We start from the raw sequence: 24,387 nt of genomic DNA, 5'->3' as shown, positions 1-24,387 counted from the left end.
GGAGACGAGTTGCGAGTAGCACTCCACCGCCACAGCCCGCTCCTGATCCTCTTCTCTGTGTCTGTGGACGCCCGTTTCGTCGACCAGGAGACCTGAAACGACATGCCAAGTTCTGCGCTCGTGTTCTCACTTGAACTTTCCGACATTCGCTATCATTGCATATGCAATGGGCAAGATCAAGGTCAAGGTGCGCGTGCGTGTACGTGTGTGTGCGTGTGTGTGTGTGTGTGTGTGTGTGTGTGTGTGTGTGTGTGCGTATGCATGGTTGTGTTTGTGTAGGTGTGTTTGTGTGTTTTGGAATGTTTTAAGCTGAGCTTCAACAGCCTACAACCCTCAGTCATCCTTTTCCCCAGTCTGTGTTTATTTATGTAAGAGTTTCTTAAACAGACTAAGTTACTGTTGTTGATTTGTTTGGGTTTGTTTTCTTCCCTTCCTAAGAATTTCCTTGTATTGTCGGAGACCAACACTGTCCACTCATCCTCCGCTAATGAGCGGCAACGAGAAGACAGCTCGGTCTTTCTTGCTGGTCCTGATCGGGAGCCGTCGTCAGAGCTTCACTTCGAGGACAATATCTCTCCGGCAGAACACGTGGTGTCCGTTCAGGACTTGCACGCCTCCTGGGGACAGGTATGTACTGTATGTGTGCACAGGGTCCACCTTCTAGTCTGTATTGCAGCTATTGCCGGCGAGGTCAGCAGCTTCCTACTTGGAAGCGTGTTTTTATTGACCGCATAAAATGAACATGCAAAGAAAGAAAAGCACTCAAGCATTGCACCCGGGAGGCAAAAATAAACTCAATCTCTAGCATAGGCTCAATGAGGTCGTGTATTTGTACAAATTTCAAAAGGATCCAAGTAAAACTCCAACAAACCTCCCACCACAGTGTAGTCAAGTACGGTCTTTTACTACTCCCTGGTCCATAGTAAAGGATTTCTGGTGGTTTGGAACCAAAGTGGATTGTGGGAATATTTTATTATGCCAAAATGGCGTTCAGGAAATGTCCTTTTACAGATCCTCAAAGCAATGAATGTTTAGGAAATTGGCTCACAATTGCTGGTCAAAGTAGCAACATGTGTTAACACATACCGGTGCATGTGCATGTGCATGAGCTTAGTGGAAGTCATAGGGCATGTGGTGAAGCGAGCAGCTATCAGTATTTGTGCACTGCTTGGTCTTTAGTGTACCAGCATATGCCAGGGTATCGTCACCATTGTCTGTACGTGCTGTGTGTTGTGTTATGCCTGTGTATTGTGTGTTGTGTTATGCCTGTGTTATGCCTGTGTCATGCCTGTGTTATGCCTGTGTCATGCCTGTGTTATGCATGTGTTATGCCTGTGTTATGCCTGTGTCATGCCTGTGTTATGCATGTGTTATGCATGTGTTATGCCTGTGCCGGCCTGCATACCTATTCTAGGTGGACGACAGTGATTCGAACAGTCCTTTTCAGCTGAGCAACATCAATCTGACAGTGGACAAAGTGAGTATTACACATTTTCTTGTTCTGCTTGGGAGGGGGAGTTGCCATAATTTTCTATTTGATTTGCACACAAAGAGATACACCGGGAATGTCGCCAATTGAAGAGGAGAACCGTACTCACGCGATTGTGGGGGGGGGGGGGGGGGGAGAAATCAACTCAGGTTGAAATTTTAATTCAGTTTAAGCGCACTGCATCATGTAAACGCTCCAGTCATTCTGTGTTCATGGCGGTTTGAAACTTGTCGCAGGTCGAACTCAACCCGGCTTGAAAACTCTCATGTAAACACAGCCTTTGTGACAGTTGTTGTTGTTGTTGTTGTTGTTGTTGTTGTTGTTGTTGTTGTTGTTGTTGTTGTTGTTGTTGTTGTTGTTGTTGTTGTTGTTGTTGTTGTTGTTGTTGTTGTTGTTGTTGTTGCTGCTGCTGCTGCTGTTGTTGTTGTTGTTGTTGTTGTTGTTGTTGTTTTTGTTCTTGTGTGTGCGTGCGTGCATGTGTGTGCTCATTGCAGGGAGAACTGGTGGCTGTTGTTGGCACTATTGGCGCTGGAAAGGTAGCAGACATTCCCCAATGCCGTGTCACAGGACTGTTGCATGTACAAGTACCTAGGTCTTGATCTATAAGAGGGTGATTAAATGTATTGAATGCCCAGTTTATACTAAGGAAATGTGTTACATTCGAAGAACGCTGTATACATAGTATTTGTTTGTTGCAGCCAGTTTTATGCCGTGCGAATGCGAACACTGGGATGGTGAACTGGTGCAGGACGCAAACTTAAATCATGCGATTATTTGATTGAGCAGCACTCTGCATGTACTGATTACTGTCTAATGCTGTGATGGGTGTTTTCACTGTTTCGGAACACGGAACCCATAGTTGTGGAAGAAAGTTTTTTGGCCTCTTTGGTTTGCCTTTGTGTGGTATACTCTGCCCTAGCTTGGGCATAGAGCACCATTTGCAGCTAGGACCCTGGACACTTTGTAGATACTCATGTGTGTATATTGTGTGTGCATGTGTGTGTGTATGTGTATGTGCGTGCATGCATGTGTGTATGTGTGCATGCGTGTGTGTGCACGTCCATGTGCATGTATGTGTGTGTGCATGTGTTCCGTTGTGTTTTCCCTTCTAGACGTCATTGCTGATGTCAGTCCTGGGTGAGCTGCACATCACATCAGGACATTGTACAGTGCACGGTGACATTGGATATGCCGCTCAAGTAAGCTGTCTGTTACTACATGATTGCTTGGGTGATGTTCAGTGGCTGTAGCATGCCTGTGTGTCGGTGTGCCTGTGTCCCAGCGGGTGTGTATGCCCGTGTGCGTGTTTGCGTGTGTGCCTGTGTTTGCGTGTGTGCCTGTGTGCGCGTGCTCGTGTGTGTGTGTTTTTGTATGTATTTGCCTGTGTGTCTGTTTGCCTGTTTGCTTGTGTGCCTGTGTCTGTACACTAGCAAGACCAGTCACTCTTGCGCTGCTCTTGTATTCTTCCCTCACAGATACCATGGGTGTTTTCCGGAACTATCCGGGAGAACATTCTCTTTGGAAGGGAACTAGAGGTGGACAGATACGAAGCAGTCCTGGAAAGCTGTGGTCTGGATGAGGTACAGAGACTGATGGATATTGATAGCATTGATAAGGTTGAGCGAGTTGATAGCTTTACTTGCATTACCACAGAGTACTGTTGTATTCTTAAGAACTTTGAAGCTCCATTGTAGCCTCGTCATGTTTAACTTCACCTCCGATCCGCAACACACGACCAGTCCTTGGCTACACCACGTAGAGCAATTGTTTGCACTGATGACGCCCTCCTGGGTGAAAATTCGGAAACAATTGCTCTACGTGGTGTAGTCAAGGACTGTTTGCGTGTTGCGGATTGGAGGTGAAGCACATGTAGTGAATGCTTCTGTACCCACCACCACACTCCATTATTCACCCCAGTGTCTGCAGATATGTGAATTTTGTAGAAAAAAAGAAGAAAAACCCTGCTTATTTCCTTGGTTGGCTTGGCGAACATGATGGGTGTGTATGGGGGGGGGGGGGGGGGAGAAGATGAGGATTGGCTGGTTAGATGTTGATGACACTGGCCGTCTCGATCATGCAGCCTAGCTTTTCACTGATCAAACTACGCTGGTGGTGGCCGCATGCATTTGTGTGTGTGTGTGTGTGTGTGTGTGTGTGTGTGTGTGTGTGTGTGTGTGTGTGTGTGTATATGTGTGGTGTGTGTGTGTGTGTGTGTGCGGTGTGTGTGGTGTGTGTGTGTGTGTGTTCACGGACATAACCTTTTCATGTCCGTTGCTTTGCACAGGACATGGGTGCAATGGACCATGGCGATCTAACACTAGTTGGTGAGAGAGGTGTCAAGCTCAGCGGTGGACAGAAGGCACGTATTGGTTTGGCAAGGTGAGCAGGCTTGACGTTGACTCAGTTTTCCACCAGCGCTCTTCTGCACCTCGATATTTTTAGATCCATTTTCAACAATGCCATGGATTTTGCGGTGGGGGGGGGGGGGGCTCCTGTACTACTACCAACTATGATGATGATTGAACAGAGAAGTGATAGAAAACTCCCAAGCTGGTGAAGAGGAGAAGCACTTATCTCGTCCATGGGCTAAGAGTCCGGAAAGATTAGTATTATTATTATATAGAGAATCACACAGGAAGAATTGCAACCCAGACTTCTTCGAGCATTGTTGCTTTAGGCTAGTGATTTAATTGTCCTTACCTAGGTGGAGGCCATGTGAAGAGCTGGCCTCACACGCCATATACTACCCTTGTTTTCATTCACTTGACAGGCACTGCATGTGTCACCGAAATACGACCGAGGTGTGTGCTTACCGCAAGTTGCTTGAACTAAGACTGGCCGCTCCACACTGCTTGGCCTTACAACAGCAGAATTGCAGTACCGGTAGTGACACTAGACAATACACACCCGCTGAGTTCAGGGAATGATTTAAGCATTTTCAACGGTGTCCTTACTACATGTGTTTGTGCATGGATATCGGCTAATATCGGCCATGCCATACTACCCAGGGTTGATATGTACCTCGGATACTGCACTTTCCTGTTCCTCATGGGGATGCGCCTTGTCAGAGTTTCACTGTAGTTCAACTCAATTATTTAGTTCTGTGTGTGTGTGTTGTGTGTGTGTGTGTGTGTGTGTGTGTGTGTGTGTGTGTGTGTGTGTTGTGATTGTGCTCACAGGGCGTTGTATCAAGATGCCTCTGCATATCTACTCGATGACCCGCTCAGCGCGGTTGATGTTGCAGTTGGTCAACTCATCTTTGAGAAGTAAGCCAATACAGTAGCATTGAGCAGCGAAGAATGCATATGTGTGTATGTGGTGGTGGGGGGTATCCACTTCAGGCTAGCGATATTTTCGAGATTCCAATGTTCTTGTTCTTATCCTGTCCTGCCCCCTGTACCCTGCGCCCCGCCCTATGCGCCCTGCCCTTGCCCCCCCCCCCCCCCCTTGGTTAGAACACTGGGTGTGCGCTACATGTCACGGACAGGTGCACTTTGAGAAACAGAAAATAGGTGTACTGGTACATTGCTAATGTAATCTCCACTGCGGTTAGAAGGTGGTGTAGAGCAAGCGTACTCTTGCCTGAACACTCGGAAATCACCGAACTCCTTCTCATTCTGCGGTCAATTGTTGCAAGGTTTCTGCAAAATGGCCCGCATCAGATTTGCAATGGTGTGCAAGCTGGCAATGGTGTGCAAGCTGGCAAAGGAGTAGTTGTATAGTAAAGTGCTATGTTCTACACTACTCTATATGTATGAACCTGCAGGAAGTCTCCCCACTCTTACTCCACTGAAGCTGATCCTGTATCTCCTCTTGCATGGTTTATGTGACTGCTGTTGACTTTCCTAGGTGTATTCGTGGACTACTGAAGGACAAGCCTGTGATCTTGGTAACACATCAGACCCAGTACTTACACGAAGCTACTCGTCTTCTTGTGCTGGATGAGGTACTTTACATGTATATGTTTGTGTGTGTCTTTTGAGTTGTTCTCCATCTTGTCGATAAATATTGTTAGACTGTTCATTGGTGGTGACAAAGTACACGAGTATGGCTTTGCCCTCCCTACAACGTGAGTGCAACCCAAGACTGCATGTTGAATTTGGTCAAGCATCGGAGAATATGTCATAGAATACCTAGTGTTGACTTGTGCATTGATCGGGTTCAACTATGGACAGCACTAGAATAGCAAGCCACTCGCATGTTTTACATTCATCCCTTTTCTTACTCTCTCTCTCTCTCACTCTCTCTTTCTCTCTGTCTCTCTCTTTCTTTCTCTCTCTTTCTCTCTCTCTCTCTCTCTCTCTCTCTCTCTCTCTCTCTCTCTCTCTCTCTCTCTCTCTCTCTCTCTCTCTCTCTCTCTCTCTCTCTCTTCTCTCTCTCTCTCTCTCTCTCTCTCTCTCTCTCTCTCTCTCTCTCTCTCTCTCTCTCTCTCTCTCTCTCTCTCTCTCTCTCTCTCTCTCTCTCTCTCTCTCTCTATCTCTCTCTCTCTCACTCTCTCTCTCTCTCTCTCTCTCTCTCTCTCTTTCTCTCTCTACTGCCGGCTGAACTACCTCACCTGATCGGTATATCCAGCTATTTTGTCAGCTCCTACCAATTTTCATTTCATCCTTGCCCGATCAATGTGTTCTCAAACCGGAAACAACGGTTTGTGCTGATACCCACCAAGTCTTATGCAGTGCCTCTTTCTCTTGTGTCTGCTGCTCTGCTTTCTCTCCTCTGTGTTTCCCGCCATGCAGGGGAAGTCCCTGGGTACATTTACCTACACTGAGTTACTGCGATCGGATTTAGAGATTTCCCGGACACTGGTGGAGAAAGACAATGAGGAGAAGAAAGAAGAGGAGACAGGGGACAAAACCAAGGCGAAGGACGTAAGCAATGAAAGAAGGGAATGAAAACGTTTGGTTCATTCAATCTTCGATTTGTTTTTCTAGACTGGTGTGGTGTACACGCATGACTAGTGTACTGCTTTAAAACAATAAATTCTCTCAATTATTTCCACTCTGGGCAGCTTTTTTATAGCTCAGATATCACCATAAGTACAGCTGCAGTGGTGCCTTCATTCTCAGATATTAGAACTAACATAGGCCTAATTGGAACCCCAAAATGTGTAGTTACCTGAAACTCCCAGTAACTCCCCTCGGTTGTCTCTTTTCTTATCCGGCGTACCTCTCTGTCTATTGTTATCAGGAACTTGCCAATGATGTTGAGAAAGAAGTGCAGGAGGATAAGGCTGCTGGGTCTGTGAAGTGGAACGACTACTGGCGATTTGTTCGTGCTGGTGGCAGTGTCGTTGTCATCGTGCTGCTCCTTCTTCTATGCCTAGTGGCTCAGGTATGGGAGTGACTGGCCTACAGGGCTTTTAGTAACTCTTTTTTAAATTTCTGTCCAATATCGACATATTTGTCTGTCTGGATACATTGTCAAGGAACAAAAGACATAAGCCCATGGATCCTTCCATGAGTGACGTGAGAACTGTAACTACCTATTATTATTATTATTGACATGTTTGCATGCTGCTCTGTGTTATAATAATATATATGGTGATAGTGTAGGATTCCCTTTCCTAAGACAAGATTCCCATTCTCAGGTTTCACCAGGCACTCAAATTGCTCATATCGATAGTAAAACTTGTCATAGAGGAGAAGAGAAAGAAAGGCAAGAAACACGTGAGCATGCGCGGCTTACAAGGCCAGCGATTCGTCACGTGGACAGGAGCAGGAAATACGAAATACAAATGTAAGAAATAACAATCGTCATGCAATGATTACAGTAATACTCAAGTAATCATTGCCCTATACTACACAATTCCCCTCCTCTCACCATTCTCGACCTCGTGAATAATAGGCAAGCAGGGCAAAAACAATTAAATTTATAATATACTCAATCTGCGGACAGCATGCTGTTTCGTTCTTTTTGAACTCATCAGCGCAGCACAGAGGAAATGAGGCCGAACCTGATAGCAATGGAAATAAAAATTTCCAATCAGGCCCGAACGTACCTTGCCAGAGTGCTCAAACTGACAAGTCAGTGAGCTCTGCATAACGCAAACAGCAAAGGCACTACCCCACGCAAGAGTGCTCAACTGCTACAAGAGCAGGAGCGAAATACTCAATCTGCGGACAGCATGCTGTTTCGTTCTTTTTGAACTCATCAGCGCAGCACAGAGGAAATGAGGCCGAACCTGATAGCAATGGAAATAAAAATTTCCAATCAGGCCCGAACGTACCTTGCCAGAGTGCTCAAAACTGACAAGTCAGTGAGCTCTGCATAACGCAAACAGCAATATAGAAAGAAAAAAATTACGGGTACAAAACATAGTCACCAAATCTCGCAGGAGCAGTGCGGATCCGGCCTGATCGACGCACTAATACTGGAGTAGCAACAGGAGGAGGTAGAGGTGATAGGGCAACAGGCGGCGACAACGGAGGCATACTCGGCACAGAGTCTTTGGCATCATGTGGGACAACAGGAACAAAGTCATTAGCTGACAAACTCACTGTGTCGGTGAGATCATTGACAGACGACGGTAAGGTAACTGGGCACGATGAAGTAACTGGCTTCAAGCGATTGAAGTGAACAGTACTGAAGTACGTTCAACTCCATTCAGCAATAACGTGTATGATGTCGGACCATGAACACGCACAGTAGTATGTGGACCAGACCAGAAACGATGAAATTTACGGTGCTCGCCAGCACGGACAACTGGATCATGAAGATATACTTGCTGACCGACAACATAAGGCTCACCATGAACGCGACGGTTATAGAACTGTTCTTGAGTCGGATGAGGAAGATCAGCATTATTACGGGCTTCAACGTGAATATTCCGCAGAGAAGTGTGGAGACTACGGACATAGGTATGCATATCAGTGGAAGGTGGCGAAGGTAAATTGAACACAATATCAGCTGGTAACCGGACATCCGCACCATACAGAAGGCGCGCTGGACTGAATCCAGTGGACTTGTGCACTGCAGCACGATGTGACAACAAGACGAGAGGGAACGTTGCATCCCACTCCGTACTGGTTGGAGTAATGTGGGCACGCAGCAGACCTAGAAGAGTGCGGTTGACGCGCTCCACCAGACCATCATCAGAAGGATGATACGGCGTGGTTCGCGTCTTCCGGATACCAAGGAGACGGCAGATATCCTCAAATAGCCGAGATTTGAATTGGGCCCCTTGGTCTGAATGAAGCTGGTTCAGGTGCACCAAACCGACTGATCCAGCCATTAACGACAGCTGCAGCGACCGAAGCAGCAGTGATATCGCGCAAAGGAAATGCCTCGACCCATCGCTTAAAGTAATCCATGACCAGGAGATACTTATGGCCCTGTGACGTTTCAGCCAGAGGACCGACAATGTCCAAGGCAGCAATTTCGAACGGATATCCGGCAATCATCGGCTGAAGTGGTGCACGGTTTGTTGGATTCTTCTCTCGAATCTGTGCACAGGTGTGACAGCATCTAACAAATTCGGTGATGTCAGAAGCCATTCCAACCCTGTAGAAACGCAGACGAGCTTGAGACAGGGTTTTTTTCCACACCAGGATGGTTAGCAGTAGGAAGAGAATGGACAGCGATCATGGCTTGCTCCTGAAGTGAGCATGGTACGACCAGACGGGGTGACTCACCAACGTGGTTCCAATCTCGCGCGCAGCGCTTCGACTGCCTCGCGATAGGTGATGTTGGGCGACTTGGTGACGATGTCCGTCAACATCGCGTGTGGTATGCCAACCAGATGCGCCGGCAACGGGCGCAAACATTGTTCATGGGTGTAGCCTGACAGGGCACATGCGTTATCAAAGTGGCTCATATAATTGGCCAAAATCTTGTCCAGGTTGACTGCCAAACGTGTCTGGGAGCAAAATCGGTTTGGGCAAGGATGTGGTGGCGGCTTGAGCATGTGAGGACTTACTTGAACTTGCTCGTCCTGCTGAGACTGGCGACTGTGGTGGTGAGGGTAGTCGTTCGTCGCGTGGTGTGCTGCTTGCTGCTGCATATCTGTTGATATGAAAACTCATCTCTGCTCTCTTTCGTGCCTTCTGAGCCTTTTTCATCGTTGAAAATTTTTCAAAATTTGAATCCACCAAAAAATTCCAAAGCACAAAAAAAATGTGGAGCTAGCTGAGCCGCGCGGCCGCACGGGTACGAAACCGAAGGCGGCAAAAACAAACAGTGCACGCTTTTCAACAGCAAAAATGAAACGCCGTGTACGCACGCGGTTCAAAAGTTCACGTGGCAGACTGTACAAGTACAACGTACTCTGACCGCCAAATATGCTGTTGGCGCCACTAGCGCTATTTTTCAAGTGCTATTTTTGTCAATGCTCTGCCCGCCAAAAGTGCCGGTTATAAGGACTTGCTTACTACTTTGTAAATCACCATTGTATTCGACCTGAAGAGTAATGGAATGAAAGGCCTAGTCGAAAAAATTATATGGCTTCTGCGCTTCGTGTGCTGATTTGCTTTCCTCCAACCAAAAATCTATACAACGTAGTTACGTACACGTATGTCAATGTAGCGCATGCACGCACAGAAAACAAACAAAATGTAGACAGGCAGGCGACGCGCGATGTTGCAAAGACCGGCAAACACTGAAGCAATCAACAAGCAGGCACTCAAATTATCATGCACATAAAAGAGCGAACAGCAAGAGAAGAGAGGAACATCATTGAAGTTAGTTTGATAAAGAAGACAGGCAAATCTACGACATCTCGGAAGTAGAATGGGTGGCTTGCGTGGTCCAGAGTGTCAAGGCTTCTTCGGAGACGATCCACAGCTCAGGAGACGAGATCGAGAGCGTTTACCGCTGCCACCAATGTAGGATTCCCTTTCCTAAGACAAGATTCCCATTCTCAGGTTTCACCAGGCACTCAAATTGCTTATATCGATAGTAAAACTTGTCATAGAGGAGAAGAGAAAGAAAGGCAAGAAACATGTGAGCATGCGCGGCTTACAAGGCCAGCGATTCGTCACGTGGACAGGAGCAGGAAATACGAAATACAAATGTAAGAAATAACAATCGTCATGCAATGATTACAGTAATACTCAAGTAATCATTGGCCTATACTACTACAATAGCTACCGGACCTAGACATCTGGTGGGCTTGTTCTACCACACACACGGTATCAGTGACTTGGGGATAATAGGCACAGTGAAGTTATCGACTGCCGGAAGCCTGAAGCTGCGTAACAACACTCCGTCGTCCTGTATAAAAAAAAACTGGTTCCGTATCTTGTTGAACGGCTTCACTTTAACTCGCTTGCCTCAGGAATGGGGTTGATCCACGCAGCAGCAGCTAGCAACAAGCAAAATTCAACTTCCTGTTGTGCAAAAAGTCCAATTGCCAGAAAGCTGTGCTCCTACACTTGCAGTGACCAGAGTTGTACGACACATGTACAAACTGTCCAAATACAGGGGATGGAAGCATTGAGCAGCTGATAAGTACATGGAGGCACAGGCAAACTAGATCAGACACAGTTATATCACACGGGATGATTCACGAACTTAGCTAGAATGCCATCTACACAACCCTATTGTGTAATGTATTACATGGGGAGAAATACATGTAATGCATGTATACAGTCATGCAGTAGAAAGTAAATGCATTTGCAAACATTTCCTTTAAATTATTTGTGTTTGTGTTTCTCGCTGGTTTCTCATTCAGGCAAGTTTGACGGTGAATGATTGGTGGATAGCATACTGGTAAGTTTATATACTTTGCTATTCTCCTGCAGCTGTTTTGGGTGAGTTTGCTATGCCAGACCAGTTTGCTATGCCAGACCAGTTTGCTATGCCAGACCAGTTTGCTATGCCAGACCAGTTTGCTATGCCAGACCAGTTTGCTATGCCAGACCAGTTTGCTATGCCAGACCAGTTTGCTATGCCAGACCAGTTTGCTATGCCAGACCAGTTTGCTATGCCAGACCAGTTTGCTATGCCAGACCAGTTTGCTATGCCAGACCAGTTTGCTATGCCAGACCAGTTTGCTATGCCAGACCAGTTTGCTATGCCAGACCAGTTTGCTATGCCAGACCAGTTTGCTATGCCAGACCAGTTTGCTATGCCAGACCAGTTTGCTATGCCAGACCAGTTTGCTATGCCAGACCAGTTTGCTATGCCAGACCAGTTTGCTATGCCAGACCAGTTTGCTATGCCAGACCAGTTTGCTATGCCAGACCAGTTTGCTATGCCAGACCAGTTTGCTATGCCAGACCAGTTTGCTATGCCAGACCAGTTTGCTATGCCAGACCAGTTTGCTATGCCACTATGCCAGACCAGTTTGCTATGCCAGACCAGTTTGCTATGCCAGACCAGTTTGCTATGCCAGACCAGTTTGCTATGCCAGACCAGTTTGCTATGCCAGACCAGTTTGCTATGCCAGACCAGTTTGCTATGCCAGACCAGTTTGCTATGCCAGACCAGTTTGCTATGCCAGACCAGTTTGCTATGCCAGACCAGTTTGCTATGCCAGACCAGTTTGCTATGCCAGACCAGTTTGCAGTTTCACGCACTGTTACTTGTATCCACAATGTCTGTTCAACTTGTGCCGTCTGAGGAGTGCTGAGAAAGGGCACAGTGGAGTATGTTAGCAAGAACACTGTGATACTAGCATTAGATACTGCGATGTTTACGGGGGTTTCCCTGCTGCTGCTGCTACTGCTGGTGGTGCTGCTGCTGGTGGCAGCAGTGGCGTTGACGACGACTGTGCTGCTGCTGCTGCATGTTTGCAGGGGTTCTGTAAGAATGAATTCCTATTTACATGAAGATGTATTTTGTTGGGCAGAAGTTGGATATCAATTGTTATCATTTCAGGCTCTCCACCATGGAGACAAGTATTACTTCGAAATAGAGGGTTTTGTGTATGCGATGTGAAGTTTTCTTAGATTCTTGTGATCTTGCCTCATTTTGTGCATTGTATATTCTATTTGCAGGACGAATAGCATACGTCGCAATAGCAACACTACGGGTGCTGATCTTGCCAGTGATTGTCCAAGACCGTCGTGAGTGAACAGTCCATCTGCTTGTACTGGACTGTGCCTATGTGTGTATCCTAGTCAGTCTACTACATATCCGTCTCCTGGTCTGTGTGTGTGTGTGTGTATGTGTGTGTGTGTGTGTGTGTGTGTGTGTGTGTGTGTGTGTGTGTGTGTGTGTGTGTGTGTGTGTGTGTGTGTGTGTGTGTGTGTGTGTGTGTGTGTGTGTGTGTGTGTGTGTGTGTGTGTGTGTGTGTGTGTGTGTGTGTGTGTGTGTGTGTGTGTGTGTGTGTGTGTGTGTGTGTGTGTGTGTGTGTGTGTGTGTGTGTGTGTGTGTGTGTGTGTGTGTGTGTGTGTGTGTGTGTGTGTGTGTGTGTGTGTGTGTGTGTGTGTGTGTGTGTGTGTGTGTGTGTGTGTGTGTGTGTGTGTGTGTGTGTGTGTGTGTGTGTGTGTGTGTGTGTGTGTGTGTGTGTGTGTGTGTGTGTGTGTGTGTGTGTGTGTGTGTGTGTGTGTGTGTGTGTGTGTGTGTGTGTGTGTGTGTGTGTGTGTGTGTGTGTGTGTGTGTGTGTGTGTGTGTGTGTGTGTGTGTGTGTGTGTGTGTGTGTGTGTGTGTGTGTGTGTGTGTGTGTGTGTGTGTGTGTGTGTGTGTGTGTGTGTGTGTGTGTGTGTGTGTGTGTGTGTGTGTGTGTGTGTGTGTGTGTGTGTGTGTGTGTGTGTGTGTGTGTGTGTGTGTTGGACTGTGTGCCTGTGTACTTTGTAATAGTAGTAGTAGTAGTAGTAGTTTTTTATTATTTTACTAGGGGAGTCCCAACAGGCTACTGCCTTTTTACTGTAACCACACCTACACTATATTGGCTTACTGTGATGTTGTCTTGTCAGTTTGACTCTCTTTTCTACTCCGGCACTGTCTGGCTAGGGACATTATGGCCATGGCACAATTTGTCAACGGTCACGATTTTCTGTAAATGACTCTCCATTACCAAGCACAGTTCACAATTTTTGCCCAACAATGATGCATCTCCACTGCTCTCAAGCATACTCTTCCTCCTCTGTGTTGCCACTGATCTCAAGTGTGCTGTTCCTTCTCTGTGTGTTGCTGTGCGCAGACCAATAGTGAACTCCACGCAATCAAACCTAACCTCTAATGATGGCACCGAGTACTCGACTGCTTTCTTTGTCTCGGTGTGGGGTGGTCTGATTGCCGTGTCGGTTGTCCTGAGTACCATGCGTACCATCCTGGTGCGCTTCATCTTCTTCTTTTCTTCAAACACACTTCACTCTCGCATGCTGTCTTCTGTACTGGCTGCTCCCATGCTTTTCTTCGATACAAACCCTAGCGGTAAGTAGCACCTGTTGGCCTACAACTCGGTAGCAGCAGCCCCGACTCAGGCTTCATTTTACCTGGTCGGTCAGCTAGAATGGGAAGTTCCCGGCCGGTAAATAGATGTGTCTTGTCTTGGAAGTCTTCAAATCACCACAACCACTGGTCTTATATCTGCCTGGGGGTATATTTATATCACGGGGTAAACTGATACCAGGGGTATACTCCCTGATGAAGACCCAATGCGAAAACGTGGACATACTAACTATCGAAATTGCAGTGTAAGAACGCCGTGGTGGTGGTGGTGGAACCTCTGAATACTTCTTCTACTGGAAATGCCTGTCCCAGATTTCCCGTATGGCTGCATCTTTCCCTCCCCAGTGCTAAACATTATGCTTGTACCTCCAGTACATGTACCGCAGATGACTGACTGACATTGCCTGTGCTATGCTGATAGGTTTGTGAAGGGAGATATCGCCGTAGTCGGTTAGCGGAAGTTTAGAGCACACCAGGAAGAGTTGTCTGTACTTGCTCCTTGTAGTTGATGAGATTGCTGTCTTGTGTACACGAGTCTGGTGGTTTTGTGCAATGTGTGGCCTTTGCAAGCACCATGAATCCTCCAGATAGCTAAGTTGTGTGTGCATGTGTTGTGCTTTGCAGGACGTGTACTGAATCGTTTCTCCAAGGACATTTCCCTGCTGGATATCCAGATGCCCTGGTTGTTTTACGATAGCATTCTGGTGAGTAACAAGTGTGCGCCTTTGGTCAGTCTCACTGCAAGTGACAGCACACTACTCCCCCCCCCCCCCCATACATACATACATACATACAAACATACACACACACACACACACACACACACACACACACACACACACACACACACTTACCCTTCCCCCCCCCCATACACATACACATGCATACACCAGGGAATATTCTGTCATTTAGTGCAGTCTGGATGGTCCAATAAACATCACCTTTTAGCCCCGGTGTGATCTTCAGAAGGCACACATGTACATGTAGATACTTCACTGAGTATGACAACATGTCTGTCACTACATACTTCTAGGAACCCAGTACATGTCTGGCCAGGCAAAGAGGTGCTAACTAGAACCCAGTACAAATGGTAGAGATCATGACTGTCACTGTGTACTTCTAGCAATGGTGGAGATAATTCTTCTTTCAGATATCAAACTGGGTGTTTCATGCACACTCTGTACAGTGCAGAGCATGTGTTTGGAAGCCGGCAATCATATGAAAAGTGCAAAATCTTTTGGTTCACACCTGGCGCGAGATCAAGTTGAGATCGCGGCTCTTTCTTCTTGTGTGTTTCCAACACCTGAACGTGTTGCACATAGTCCTCTGTAGTGACTAAAGTTTGACTCAGGACTAGCATAGGGCCATTACACTACTCCCTGGTGTGAGGTTTTTCTTGCAGGTTTGACAAATCTCACAGCCACTGGTGTTGTTATCACACCATGTTAGTCACAGCTAGCAAGCCTAGCCACTGTGGCACACAGTAACTCTGGATACGGTTGAGGACTAAGCTCATTTTCTAGTTGGTTTGTTCAGGGCTACTGAGCTCTTTGTTTTCTTTCTTGAGAATTTTCAAGTTCCTTTGGCATTCCTTCCAGCGTTGGAACCAGTCTATCTTTCAGTGAAACCTGGTCCAGAGACCACCTTGTTCCAGCAAGAACAAAGACCACTACTATTTGGGACCAAGTATTTGGAATGTGTGTTTGGAATGTGTGTTGGCCACACTGGTTTCATTTACTTCGAAGGACCACCTGCATTCAAATACTGTGATAGGTCATCCCGGAAATAAGATTTCACTGGTGTGTGCTCTCTCTCTCTCTCTCTCTCTCTCTCTCTCTCTCTCTCTCTCTCTCTCTCTCTCTCTCTCTCTCTCTCTCTCTCTCTCTCTCTCTCTCTCTCTCTCTCTCTCTCTCTCTCTCTCTCTCTCTCTCTCTCTCTCTCTCTCTCTCTCTCTCTCTCTGTCTCTCTCTCTCTCTCTCTCTCTCTCTCTATCGATCTATCTCTCTCTCTCTCCCTCCCTCTCTCTCTCTCCCTCTCTCTCTCCCTCTCTCTCTCTCTCTCTCTCTCTCTCTCTCTCTCTCTCTCTCTCTCTCTCTCTCTCTCTCTCTCTCTCTCTCTCTCTCTCTCTCTCTCTCTCTCTCTCTCTCTCCACCCTCCACCCTCTGTTCAGTTCTCTGCTTAGTACCTCATTTCCTATCATTGTTGTGTTTCACTGTTTCCCCTCCTCACCTTGCTGTAGTGGATAATAGCAGTAAGTACAGTGGTGATCTTTGTCAGTATTGTCAATCCCTGGACTCTCATAACTCTGCCTCCGCTCACACTGCTCTACCTATGGCTGCAAAGGAAATATGTCAAGGTGTCGCGTGAGATCAAGAGACTGGAAGCTATTGGTAAGTGTGAAGAGTTACATCTGACAACTTTGACCCTGCTGCTGTATTGCCGGGCGCCGAAGAACGATATGCCAAAGAGCGAATAGGCTAGAATTTTACTATGTCCACGATGCACGTATGTATATGGTAGTTGAGCTATAGACCGTTCTACATGAAAAGAGAACGGCCTAGGCTACGACTCTGATCCCCTCGGTCCTTGGGTTCTAGGGCACCTGACAGCACTGTAGGTGAATGAGCAGCATTCCTTCAAGTATCTTAAAAAATATATAATTTATTCCTGCTGTGACTCCGGCACGTTGATGAGGCCAGGAGCTGAAATAGGTTTAAAGTAAAGTGCAATAGTACTATGTATGGTGTCTGTGTATTCATTGTATACTCATCATATCTGTGTGTATTTGTGTATGTGTGCAGCCCGCAGTCCTGTCTATTCGCATTTCTCCGCCACGCTGCAAGGCCTCACAACCATTCGAGCGCTGCACGCCGAGTATCGTCTACAAGAGACGTTCAACGGATTGCTGGACGCGCACTCTCGCGCCTGGCTATCGTACCTAGGAGCAACGCGATGGCTGTCAGTTCGTATTGAGCTCCTGTCAACGGGCTACTTGGCACTTGTGACGTTTTCTTCATTACTAGTGTTCGACTACACCAGCTCAACAAACCTTGATGCTGGCACATTTGGTCTATCGTTGTCCTATCAACTAGCTCTGTACGGCTTTCTGCAGTGGGTGATCAGAGCGTGTGCTGAAGTGGAGAACATGGTGAGTTACATGTACATCCATTGCCAGCAGGAGTATTTCTAACATGTACGGTGTTCTTTTCTGAGGCGTGTGTGCTTGTTATAGTCTGCTACGGGATTGTCTCTATTGCCGGACTGTTCCTCCAAAACTAGCTGTGTCCACAACCAGGGCCAGTAAAGTAAAGGAAATTCGAATTGAGAGGGCTAGAAACACAAGAGTGCAGAGCCATGTACACACACACACACACACACACACACACACACACACACACACACACACACACACACACACACACACACACAAGAGATAGGCTGTGACTTCAAGCTTCGCTCATTAATAAAGAATGTGATTGCCTGGCACCATCGGCTGTGTGCTGCTCTCTAAGGATCCCTTAGTGCATAAACCTCAAGCCACGGCCAAGCAGCCTCTCATTTGTTGTGTGCGGACCATGTTTATACTGGATTTACCACCTCTTGTCACCCCCCCCCCCCCCACCCCTGCCCCACTTGACCAGCTCTTCTCACCCACCCCCCCTGCCCCACTTCCCACTTGACCAGCTCTTCTCTCCCCCCCCCCCCCCTGCCCCATTTGACCAGCTCTTGAACAGCAATCCCGCTGTAATGCGAAATTGGAACTTTGGGATTGGTATTCCGAATAAACAGGCTTCATCCTGCCCATGATTGTTTGTGGGGAAATTACGGGAGTTTGAGATGACCACTAATGTAGCACTTTTCTGATCTTGGGTTGACTTTGACTGAATTGATCCTGTTATCCTGTTATCCTGTTATCCTGTTATCCTGGTGGTGGTGATGTGCAGATGACTTCAGCTGAGCGTGTCTTCAGCTACTGTGAGTTGGAGAGTGAGAAGCAGCCCGACCTGCCCATTCAACCAGCAGCAGACTGGCCGCAGTATGGGATTATCACCGGAGAACGCATGACGTATCGCTACTCGCCCGAGGGTCCACCCGTCCTTCGCGCTATCAATTTCTGTATCCGTCACCAGGAGAAGGTAAGCTGCCGTTCTCTGGCTTCTGAGGTGTTTCATGTACCTGGGCACTGCTTTGTGTTTTCTTTTGAACCGGAAGAATGTATTTGTGCGTGTGAGGCACAGTCCATTTCTATGCTGTGGCTAGTGGACTCACTGCTACGCCGTCTTGTACATTGTGAGCAACAGGCAACTGTCTTGCACACTGTGACCAACAGACAACTGTCTTGCACACTGTGACCAACAGACAACTGTCTTGCACACTGTGAGCAACAGACAACTGTCTTTCAGGCTGTGATCAATAGGCAACTGTCTTGCATGTCCTGAGCAGCAAGGGTTTTCCTCTTTGTGTAATAGTTAGCTTATTGAGTGCCTGAGGTTCGGCATGACTTCCACGTCTGTTGTGAAGATGCTTCGAAGGAGAACATGTCGTGAGTAATTTTTTCAAAGTGGTAGGTTGCTATGCGCGACAAGCCCAATAAGATTCATATTTCATCGATATTGAGTGTGAATCTGTGTGTGTGTACCATACTCGTGCGATTAGAGCGCTCTCTTGAATAGTGCCCCAGTCTCTAAGAGCCGGTGAAAAAATAAAGCCTCTCTTGAATAGTGCCCCCCCCCCCCCAAGCTGGTAACCAAGCGCATGTGCAAGTAATAGTTAGTTGTTATTTTGCTTATGTTCTTGTACATATCACTGCACTGGTGGTTTTAGGATGCAAATCGCAGTTCTTTTTTTTTTTTTTTTTTTTTTTTAAAGAGTTGGCACCTATGAATTCAGGGGATGGCCCGCGCCTGGTAAAAAGAAAAAGAAAGAAAAAAGAATGTCTGGCACCTATGAATTCAGGGGATGGCCCACGCCTGGTAAAAAGAAAAAGAAAAAAAGAAATCATAACAAAGAAAACTAAAGAAAAAAGAATGTTTGGCACCTATGAATTCAGGGGATGGCCCACGCCTGGTAAAAAGAAAAAGAAAAAAAGAAGTCTCTTTCCCTCAAACCAGTTACTAAAAAAAGAAATCATAACAAATAAAACTAACTAATAGCGAAAACAATACAGCCATATAACAAGAGGTGAGGGTTAACCCAGACGACACTCAGCATTCACTAGAGCTGAGGGGCACTCCAGCTGCTGATCCAAAGATGCTCGCCTGGATCGATGACCTCTTAAGCTTGCAATCGCCGATCTGATGAGGGCAAACCCTAGGCGGCAACGGAGGTGAGCCATCACCATGGAGAACGGTTCCTTCCGCTTCTCGGCCAGCATTGATGCAATGCGCTTGAGGAAAGCAGAGGCAGCCTTGCCTTGACCACCGGAGGCACAAAACACCAAGGGGACGAACGATGCCTTCTCTACTTCCCTAACACGCTCTTCATAGTGTCGCCGTTTCTCCTTCTCGTGCTTAGTGAAAAATCGCAGTTCTTTTTGCCGTTTCTTTTGAGTCGTGATAGTTTACAGTAAACGTTAGGCTCTGTTTTGCTTTGTTTTCATGCTGAATGACGCAAATGTACCAGCATTGAAAAAAATAGCGCCCTATCTTGAATAGTGCCCCATCTGCGATGGACATTGAAAAAATAGGGCACTAATCGCGCGAGTACGGTATGTGTGTGTGTGTGTCCGTGTGCAGGTCGGCATAGTAGGTCGTACAGGTGCCGGCAAGTCATCGTTCATCAATGCATTGTTTAGACTTGCTCCGACAAGCGGTAAAGTCATGATTGATGGCATGGAGTTGGACAAAGTGTTGCTGAGCACCATGAGACAGAAACTGTCCATCATCCCACAGGTGAGTCATGCCCCCCCCCCCCCCCGTCTATGCTTTCACGTACTCAGCGTTGAGCACACGACTCTGAAGAAGAAGAGGTGGGGTGGGGGTCATGTTAGCCCTGGGGGTATGCCCGAAAAACTGTGATGAGAATAGAAAGACGAGCGAGTACAGAGACTATGTGGTAATGTGTGTTGAGAGTGAATAATGTGTAAATGCATTGGAGTTCACGAATTCTTAGATCAGTTATTGTGGCTGAATTTACTTACTACCCCAATTTGTTCAAAATCCAGTTAGCCAGTAACACATGCTACACGCTGCACTCACTCATGTGTTTTAAGCACTGAGTTCGTCCTTTTTGTGTGCATAGTGAAAGGATTGAATTGAGTGGTATTATTTGTGTGCGCGCGTGTGTGTGTGCGTGAGTGCGCACGCGCGTGTGTGTGTGCACGTGTGTGTGTGTGTTCACGTGCACCCGCATGTGTGTTCTACTTGCTTCAGGACCCTGTTCTGTACAGCGGATCATTACGCTACAACCTCGACCCCTTTCAACAGTATGGTGATGATAAACTCTGGCAGGTGTTGGGCATGGTGAGTCTGTTCACCTACTTCTCTGCTGTACTTAATTAATGGGAGTGTCTGCAGTTACACGGGGTTCATAGTGTAGTACCCCAGGCATTGTTCCACATTGACAAGGACTGTCTATGTTGTTGTGAACTATTGCTCACTTATTGCGTATCCAGTTGCGAAGCCTGTTGTCTAATACCCTGTCGGAAGGTGCCCTGTTGTTGCTCCTACTGACTGTGTGCACTGGCTACTGGCATGCTGCAGTGCATGGGTGTGGGACCTGGTTGCGATGCCCAGCAGTGGTTAGTCACAAAGGGCCAGGAAAGTTTGCACCTCGAAGAAAAGCTGTGGACACAAAATACCTTGGCAAACATGGTCTTCGGATGTTTGCTTTTGGAAGTGTCTTATTTGAGTTTAACCCACATGCATGCACGCATACACACAATAAAACTTAAAACAAACAAAACATCAATATGCACATTTATCCAGACACGCTCTCACATACACACACACGCATGTGCGTGCCAAACGTACAAAACGTGGACACATGTACACCAAACAGATAGAATACAAGGAAGTGGGGTTTGCCATAGTTTTTTTTCTTTCAATTTTGTCTGATAAATATTTACGAGACTTTGCATCGAGCGACACCGTGGATAACATTGAGCCAAGAATTATGCAATAAACCAGAAGAGATATCTCTTCACAAGTAGGCAAATAAATGCGTAGGTGCCCGGCAACAGCAATCGGGCGAGTCACAGCAATGTACGTATTGCAACTTCAATGATACACATACACGTTTGACCACCCATGCCTCAAACCGGCGGGTCAACCACATGGTGGCCCGGCAACTTCAAACGGGAACACACCGATACAACAGACACAGTTGACCACCCATGCCTCAAACCGGCGGGTCAACCACATGGTGGCCCGGCAACTTCAAACGGGAACACACCGATACAACAGACACAGTTGACCACCCATGCCTCAAACCGGCGGGTCAACCACATGGTGGCCCGGCAACTTCAAACGGGAACACGCCGATACAACATACACAGTTGACCACCCATGCCTCAAACCGGCGGGTCAACCACACAACAACATACAGGTGTCACAACACTGAGACAGTACAGCACAACACTGAGAGGCAAATGCATTAGACCCTCCTTGGGGCCTCGTCACGTGGCACAAGATACCAACGTGTCATGTCTAAAGGGTGGGAGGGAGGGGAGAAAACACAACCTTGAGTCACTTTGACTAACTGGATGACAGAAATTGTTGACAAGGAAGTTGCTTTGCTGACACGAGGCAGGGCAAAGCGGCCACGCAAGATTTATTTTTTCATCCACCATTTTCGGAAAAAATATTTTTTATTCATGTGCCGCGTGACGAACCCGTGACAAAACACGTGCATGCGTGGGCTAACTTGGCTTTGCTGCTCAAAGCCGTCATTTTGCGGTGTGCCTTTTCATACATGGTATGCACTTGTGTGTGTTGCGCCCACGCAGGTACAATTGCAAGAGTACGTCTCCCAACTTGATGGCGGTCTGCAGTCAGAGCTCTCCGAGAGTGGCTCTAACCTGAGCGTCGGTCAACGGCAGCTGGTTTGCCTTGCCAGAGCATTGCTGGACTGCAATAAGATGCTGCTCATTGATGAAGCCACTGCCAATGTTGATAACCAGTAAGTGTGTGTGCTGAATGATGGTGTCATTGTGGACATTGGAGTGTGTTGTTCGATTATGTTGAAGTACAGTCGAATGTCACTTACCCGGTCGCCAGTTATCCGAGCCCGTCGGTTATCCAACAAGCCCGGGAATGGTAATTTTATGACTTTCAACATGTATGTGTACATGGAGCAATTCATGAATATGCATGAATATACTTCCTCCGCGTCATCGAAATTGTCGCAGTTTGACTTTTGATATAAAACGGGGTATTTGCTCACCAGCACTCGTACCAGAGGCAAGGAATCAGACATAGGCGATAGTCATCAGTATAGGGTGACGCCAAAGTTCTATTTTCTGTTATTGGAAGCTGGAATTTTTGAACTAGACGCAATTTCTTCGCTGCTGTCGGTGCGATGGTAATTTCGACTCGCTGAGATCAGTCAGGCGTTGCAGCCCGCACATTTCTCGTGCTTATGGCCATTCACTCAAGCCGCATCACTGTTTTACCTTAGCTGGGGTGAGAATGACTTCGTGGAACAAGTGGCAGCGCTTGGAGAAACATCGAGGGGTCAGCAAACTAAATGCCTGCAACAGTGATAAAATTTGTCGCTCTGGCTGAGACACTCAGTACATGATTGTACCTGCAAGAGCCGTGTAGACTCTACAAGTAGTGCTAGTGATGCACACGCAGGTGCCGTACCATGATATCAGTGATGCTGAAAAAGACGGCGCGCTGGACGTGATAGTACACTTACCTGCATGAGCTGTGACCACACAGCTAAAATAAATGGGCATGCCACGGCTAAAAAAAGTTCATTTCAAGATCGAGGTGATTCCGCCGACGGTAATCAAGCGACCTCGCAACGATCGTGTGTTCTTACTAGGCTTCGTTGGTGGTGAAGTAGAAATCATCCAGAGCTAGCAGACGTCAAGCATAGCAGCTCTTGTCCTGTGGAGAAAGTGAAAGCGTTTGATATGAGGCGCGACCAACTTTCAACCTTCCTTGAAATATTTCGGAACGATATTTTTGCGTCCATTGACATCAGCGACGACGACGACTTCATCTCTGCATGAAAACTCTCAGTCCAACTGTCCTGGAACGTTACTCTAGTCTTCAGACTATCATACTGCGTAATAAGTTTTGAATGGCTTAGCTTATGGAGTTGTCAGTAACAAGTGACAAGTCACTAGTCAAACTGCGACAATTTCGATGACGCGGAGGAAGTATTTGGGTATTGTGTACATAAATCAGTGAAATCCAGCCATATATGCACATCAAAAATGATATCAGTTATCCAACATGCCTGATTCCCGAAGTGGTGGGATAAGTGACATTCGACTGTACTACCTTTGGATACAAGTGCTGTACTGTTTTGTTGGGGGATTGGGCAGTGGTTTCTGAATTTCACCAATTTCATCTTTTTTTTGTAGATTGCGACACAATTACTGCCCCCCCCCCCCCCTTTTACACACCGCCATCACTATCCTCTGGTATGTCGACATGATTTTATAACACATGCTCATACACACACGGCATGCTCACACATGAATACACCTACTTGAATCACACTTCTATTCACTTGCCAATCTCTCATTCAACTCTGGCCACTGTTGTTGTGTATCCAGGACGGATGCCGTCATCCAGTTGACGTTACGTACTCACTTCAAAAACTGCACTGTTGTCACAATTGCACATCGTCTGAAAACAGTCATGGACTCGGATCGCATCATGGTAAGTGAACGGACCTGTAGAGTCACTACCACTAGGGTCACACACACACACACACACACACACATACACACACACAGACTCAGACATGCCCATCGCGGAAGCGATGATAGCGAACAGCAACTTGTGCTGGGATCACACCATTCAACAGCTTGCAAGGCTGATGAATTGACCGCCACTAATTTTAGCCTGGTATCCACCACACAGCTGATTGAAGTGGCTTTTTCTGGCCAGTGAAGCCACACACACACACACACACACACACACACACACACACACACACACACACACACACACACACACACACACACACCTTGAACCTTGACCTTGAACCTTGAACTTGCCCATTGCCGTAGGCAATGATAGCAAAAGGACTAATTCGGCGGCAACCGGCAGAAAGGTTCGTGGTGCTTGAGATCGCCGGGGCGGCGACACGTCTTCCCGCAAGCACAACGATACTCTGGCTTGGCGGAGATATCACGAGGCTGAGGACGACGGTGGACACACACACACACACACACACACACACACACACACACACACACACAACACGCACATACGTACCCGCAGAGCGTATGGTGTAGTAGCATGTAATTGTGAATAAGAAAGTGACTGATTCTCTACTCTAATTCTTATGATGACACTAGTGAAGTAGATGCAGGAAGTTAGAATTGAACTGGTGTGCAGAACACCAGTGCCTCTTTGTGTGCCTGTGTGAAGCACAGCCCCCTG

General features: G+C 47.0%; 1 protein-coding gene across 1 annotated transcript in view; it reads left to right on the top strand.

The window, feature by feature from the left end:
• The window catches only part of LOC135808228 (ATP-binding cassette sub-family C member 4-like), a 35,199-nt gene that overhangs the window by 9,552 nt on the left and 1,260 nt on the right, over nucleotides 1–24,387 (top strand). The window contains exons 11-31 of the mRNA XM_065321385.1: nucleotides 439–627; nucleotides 1,415–1,477; nucleotides 1,984–2,025; nucleotides 2,602–2,688; nucleotides 2,965–3,069; nucleotides 3,774–3,868; nucleotides 4,669–4,755; nucleotides 5,339–5,435; nucleotides 6,226–6,357; nucleotides 6,677–6,820; nucleotides 11,157–11,194; nucleotides 12,424–12,492; nucleotides 13,572–13,804; nucleotides 14,447–14,526; nucleotides 16,062–16,212; nucleotides 16,624–16,970; nucleotides 17,767–17,958; nucleotides 19,558–19,713; nucleotides 20,194–20,283; nucleotides 21,768–21,940; nucleotides 23,553–23,658. Of these exons, the coding sequence (XP_065177457.1) occupies nucleotides 439–627; nucleotides 1,415–1,477; nucleotides 1,984–2,025; nucleotides 2,602–2,688; nucleotides 2,965–3,069; nucleotides 3,774–3,868; nucleotides 4,669–4,755; nucleotides 5,339–5,435; nucleotides 6,226–6,357; nucleotides 6,677–6,820; nucleotides 11,157–11,194; nucleotides 12,424–12,492; nucleotides 13,572–13,804; nucleotides 14,447–14,526; nucleotides 16,062–16,212; nucleotides 16,624–16,970; nucleotides 17,767–17,958; nucleotides 19,558–19,713; nucleotides 20,194–20,283; nucleotides 21,768–21,940; nucleotides 23,553–23,658 (2,676 nt within the window). The remainder of the gene's footprint in view (nucleotides 1–438; nucleotides 628–1,414; nucleotides 1,478–1,983; nucleotides 2,026–2,601; nucleotides 2,689–2,964; nucleotides 3,070–3,773; nucleotides 3,869–4,668; nucleotides 4,756–5,338; nucleotides 5,436–6,225; nucleotides 6,358–6,676; nucleotides 6,821–11,156; nucleotides 11,195–12,423; nucleotides 12,493–13,571; nucleotides 13,805–14,446; nucleotides 14,527–16,061; nucleotides 16,213–16,623; nucleotides 16,971–17,766; nucleotides 17,959–19,557; nucleotides 19,714–20,193; nucleotides 20,284–21,767; nucleotides 21,941–23,552; nucleotides 23,659–24,387) is intronic.

Source organism: Sycon ciliatum, chromosome 2 (assembly GCF_964019385.1).
Source record: "Sycon ciliatum chromosome 2, ocSycCili1.1, whole genome shotgun sequence".
Taxonomy (NCBI): domain Eukaryota; kingdom Metazoa; phylum Porifera; class Calcarea; order Leucosolenida; family Sycettidae; genus Sycon; species Sycon ciliatum.
Note: the sequence above shows the minus strand (reverse complement) of the source record. Positions and strands in the feature narration are given on the sequence as shown.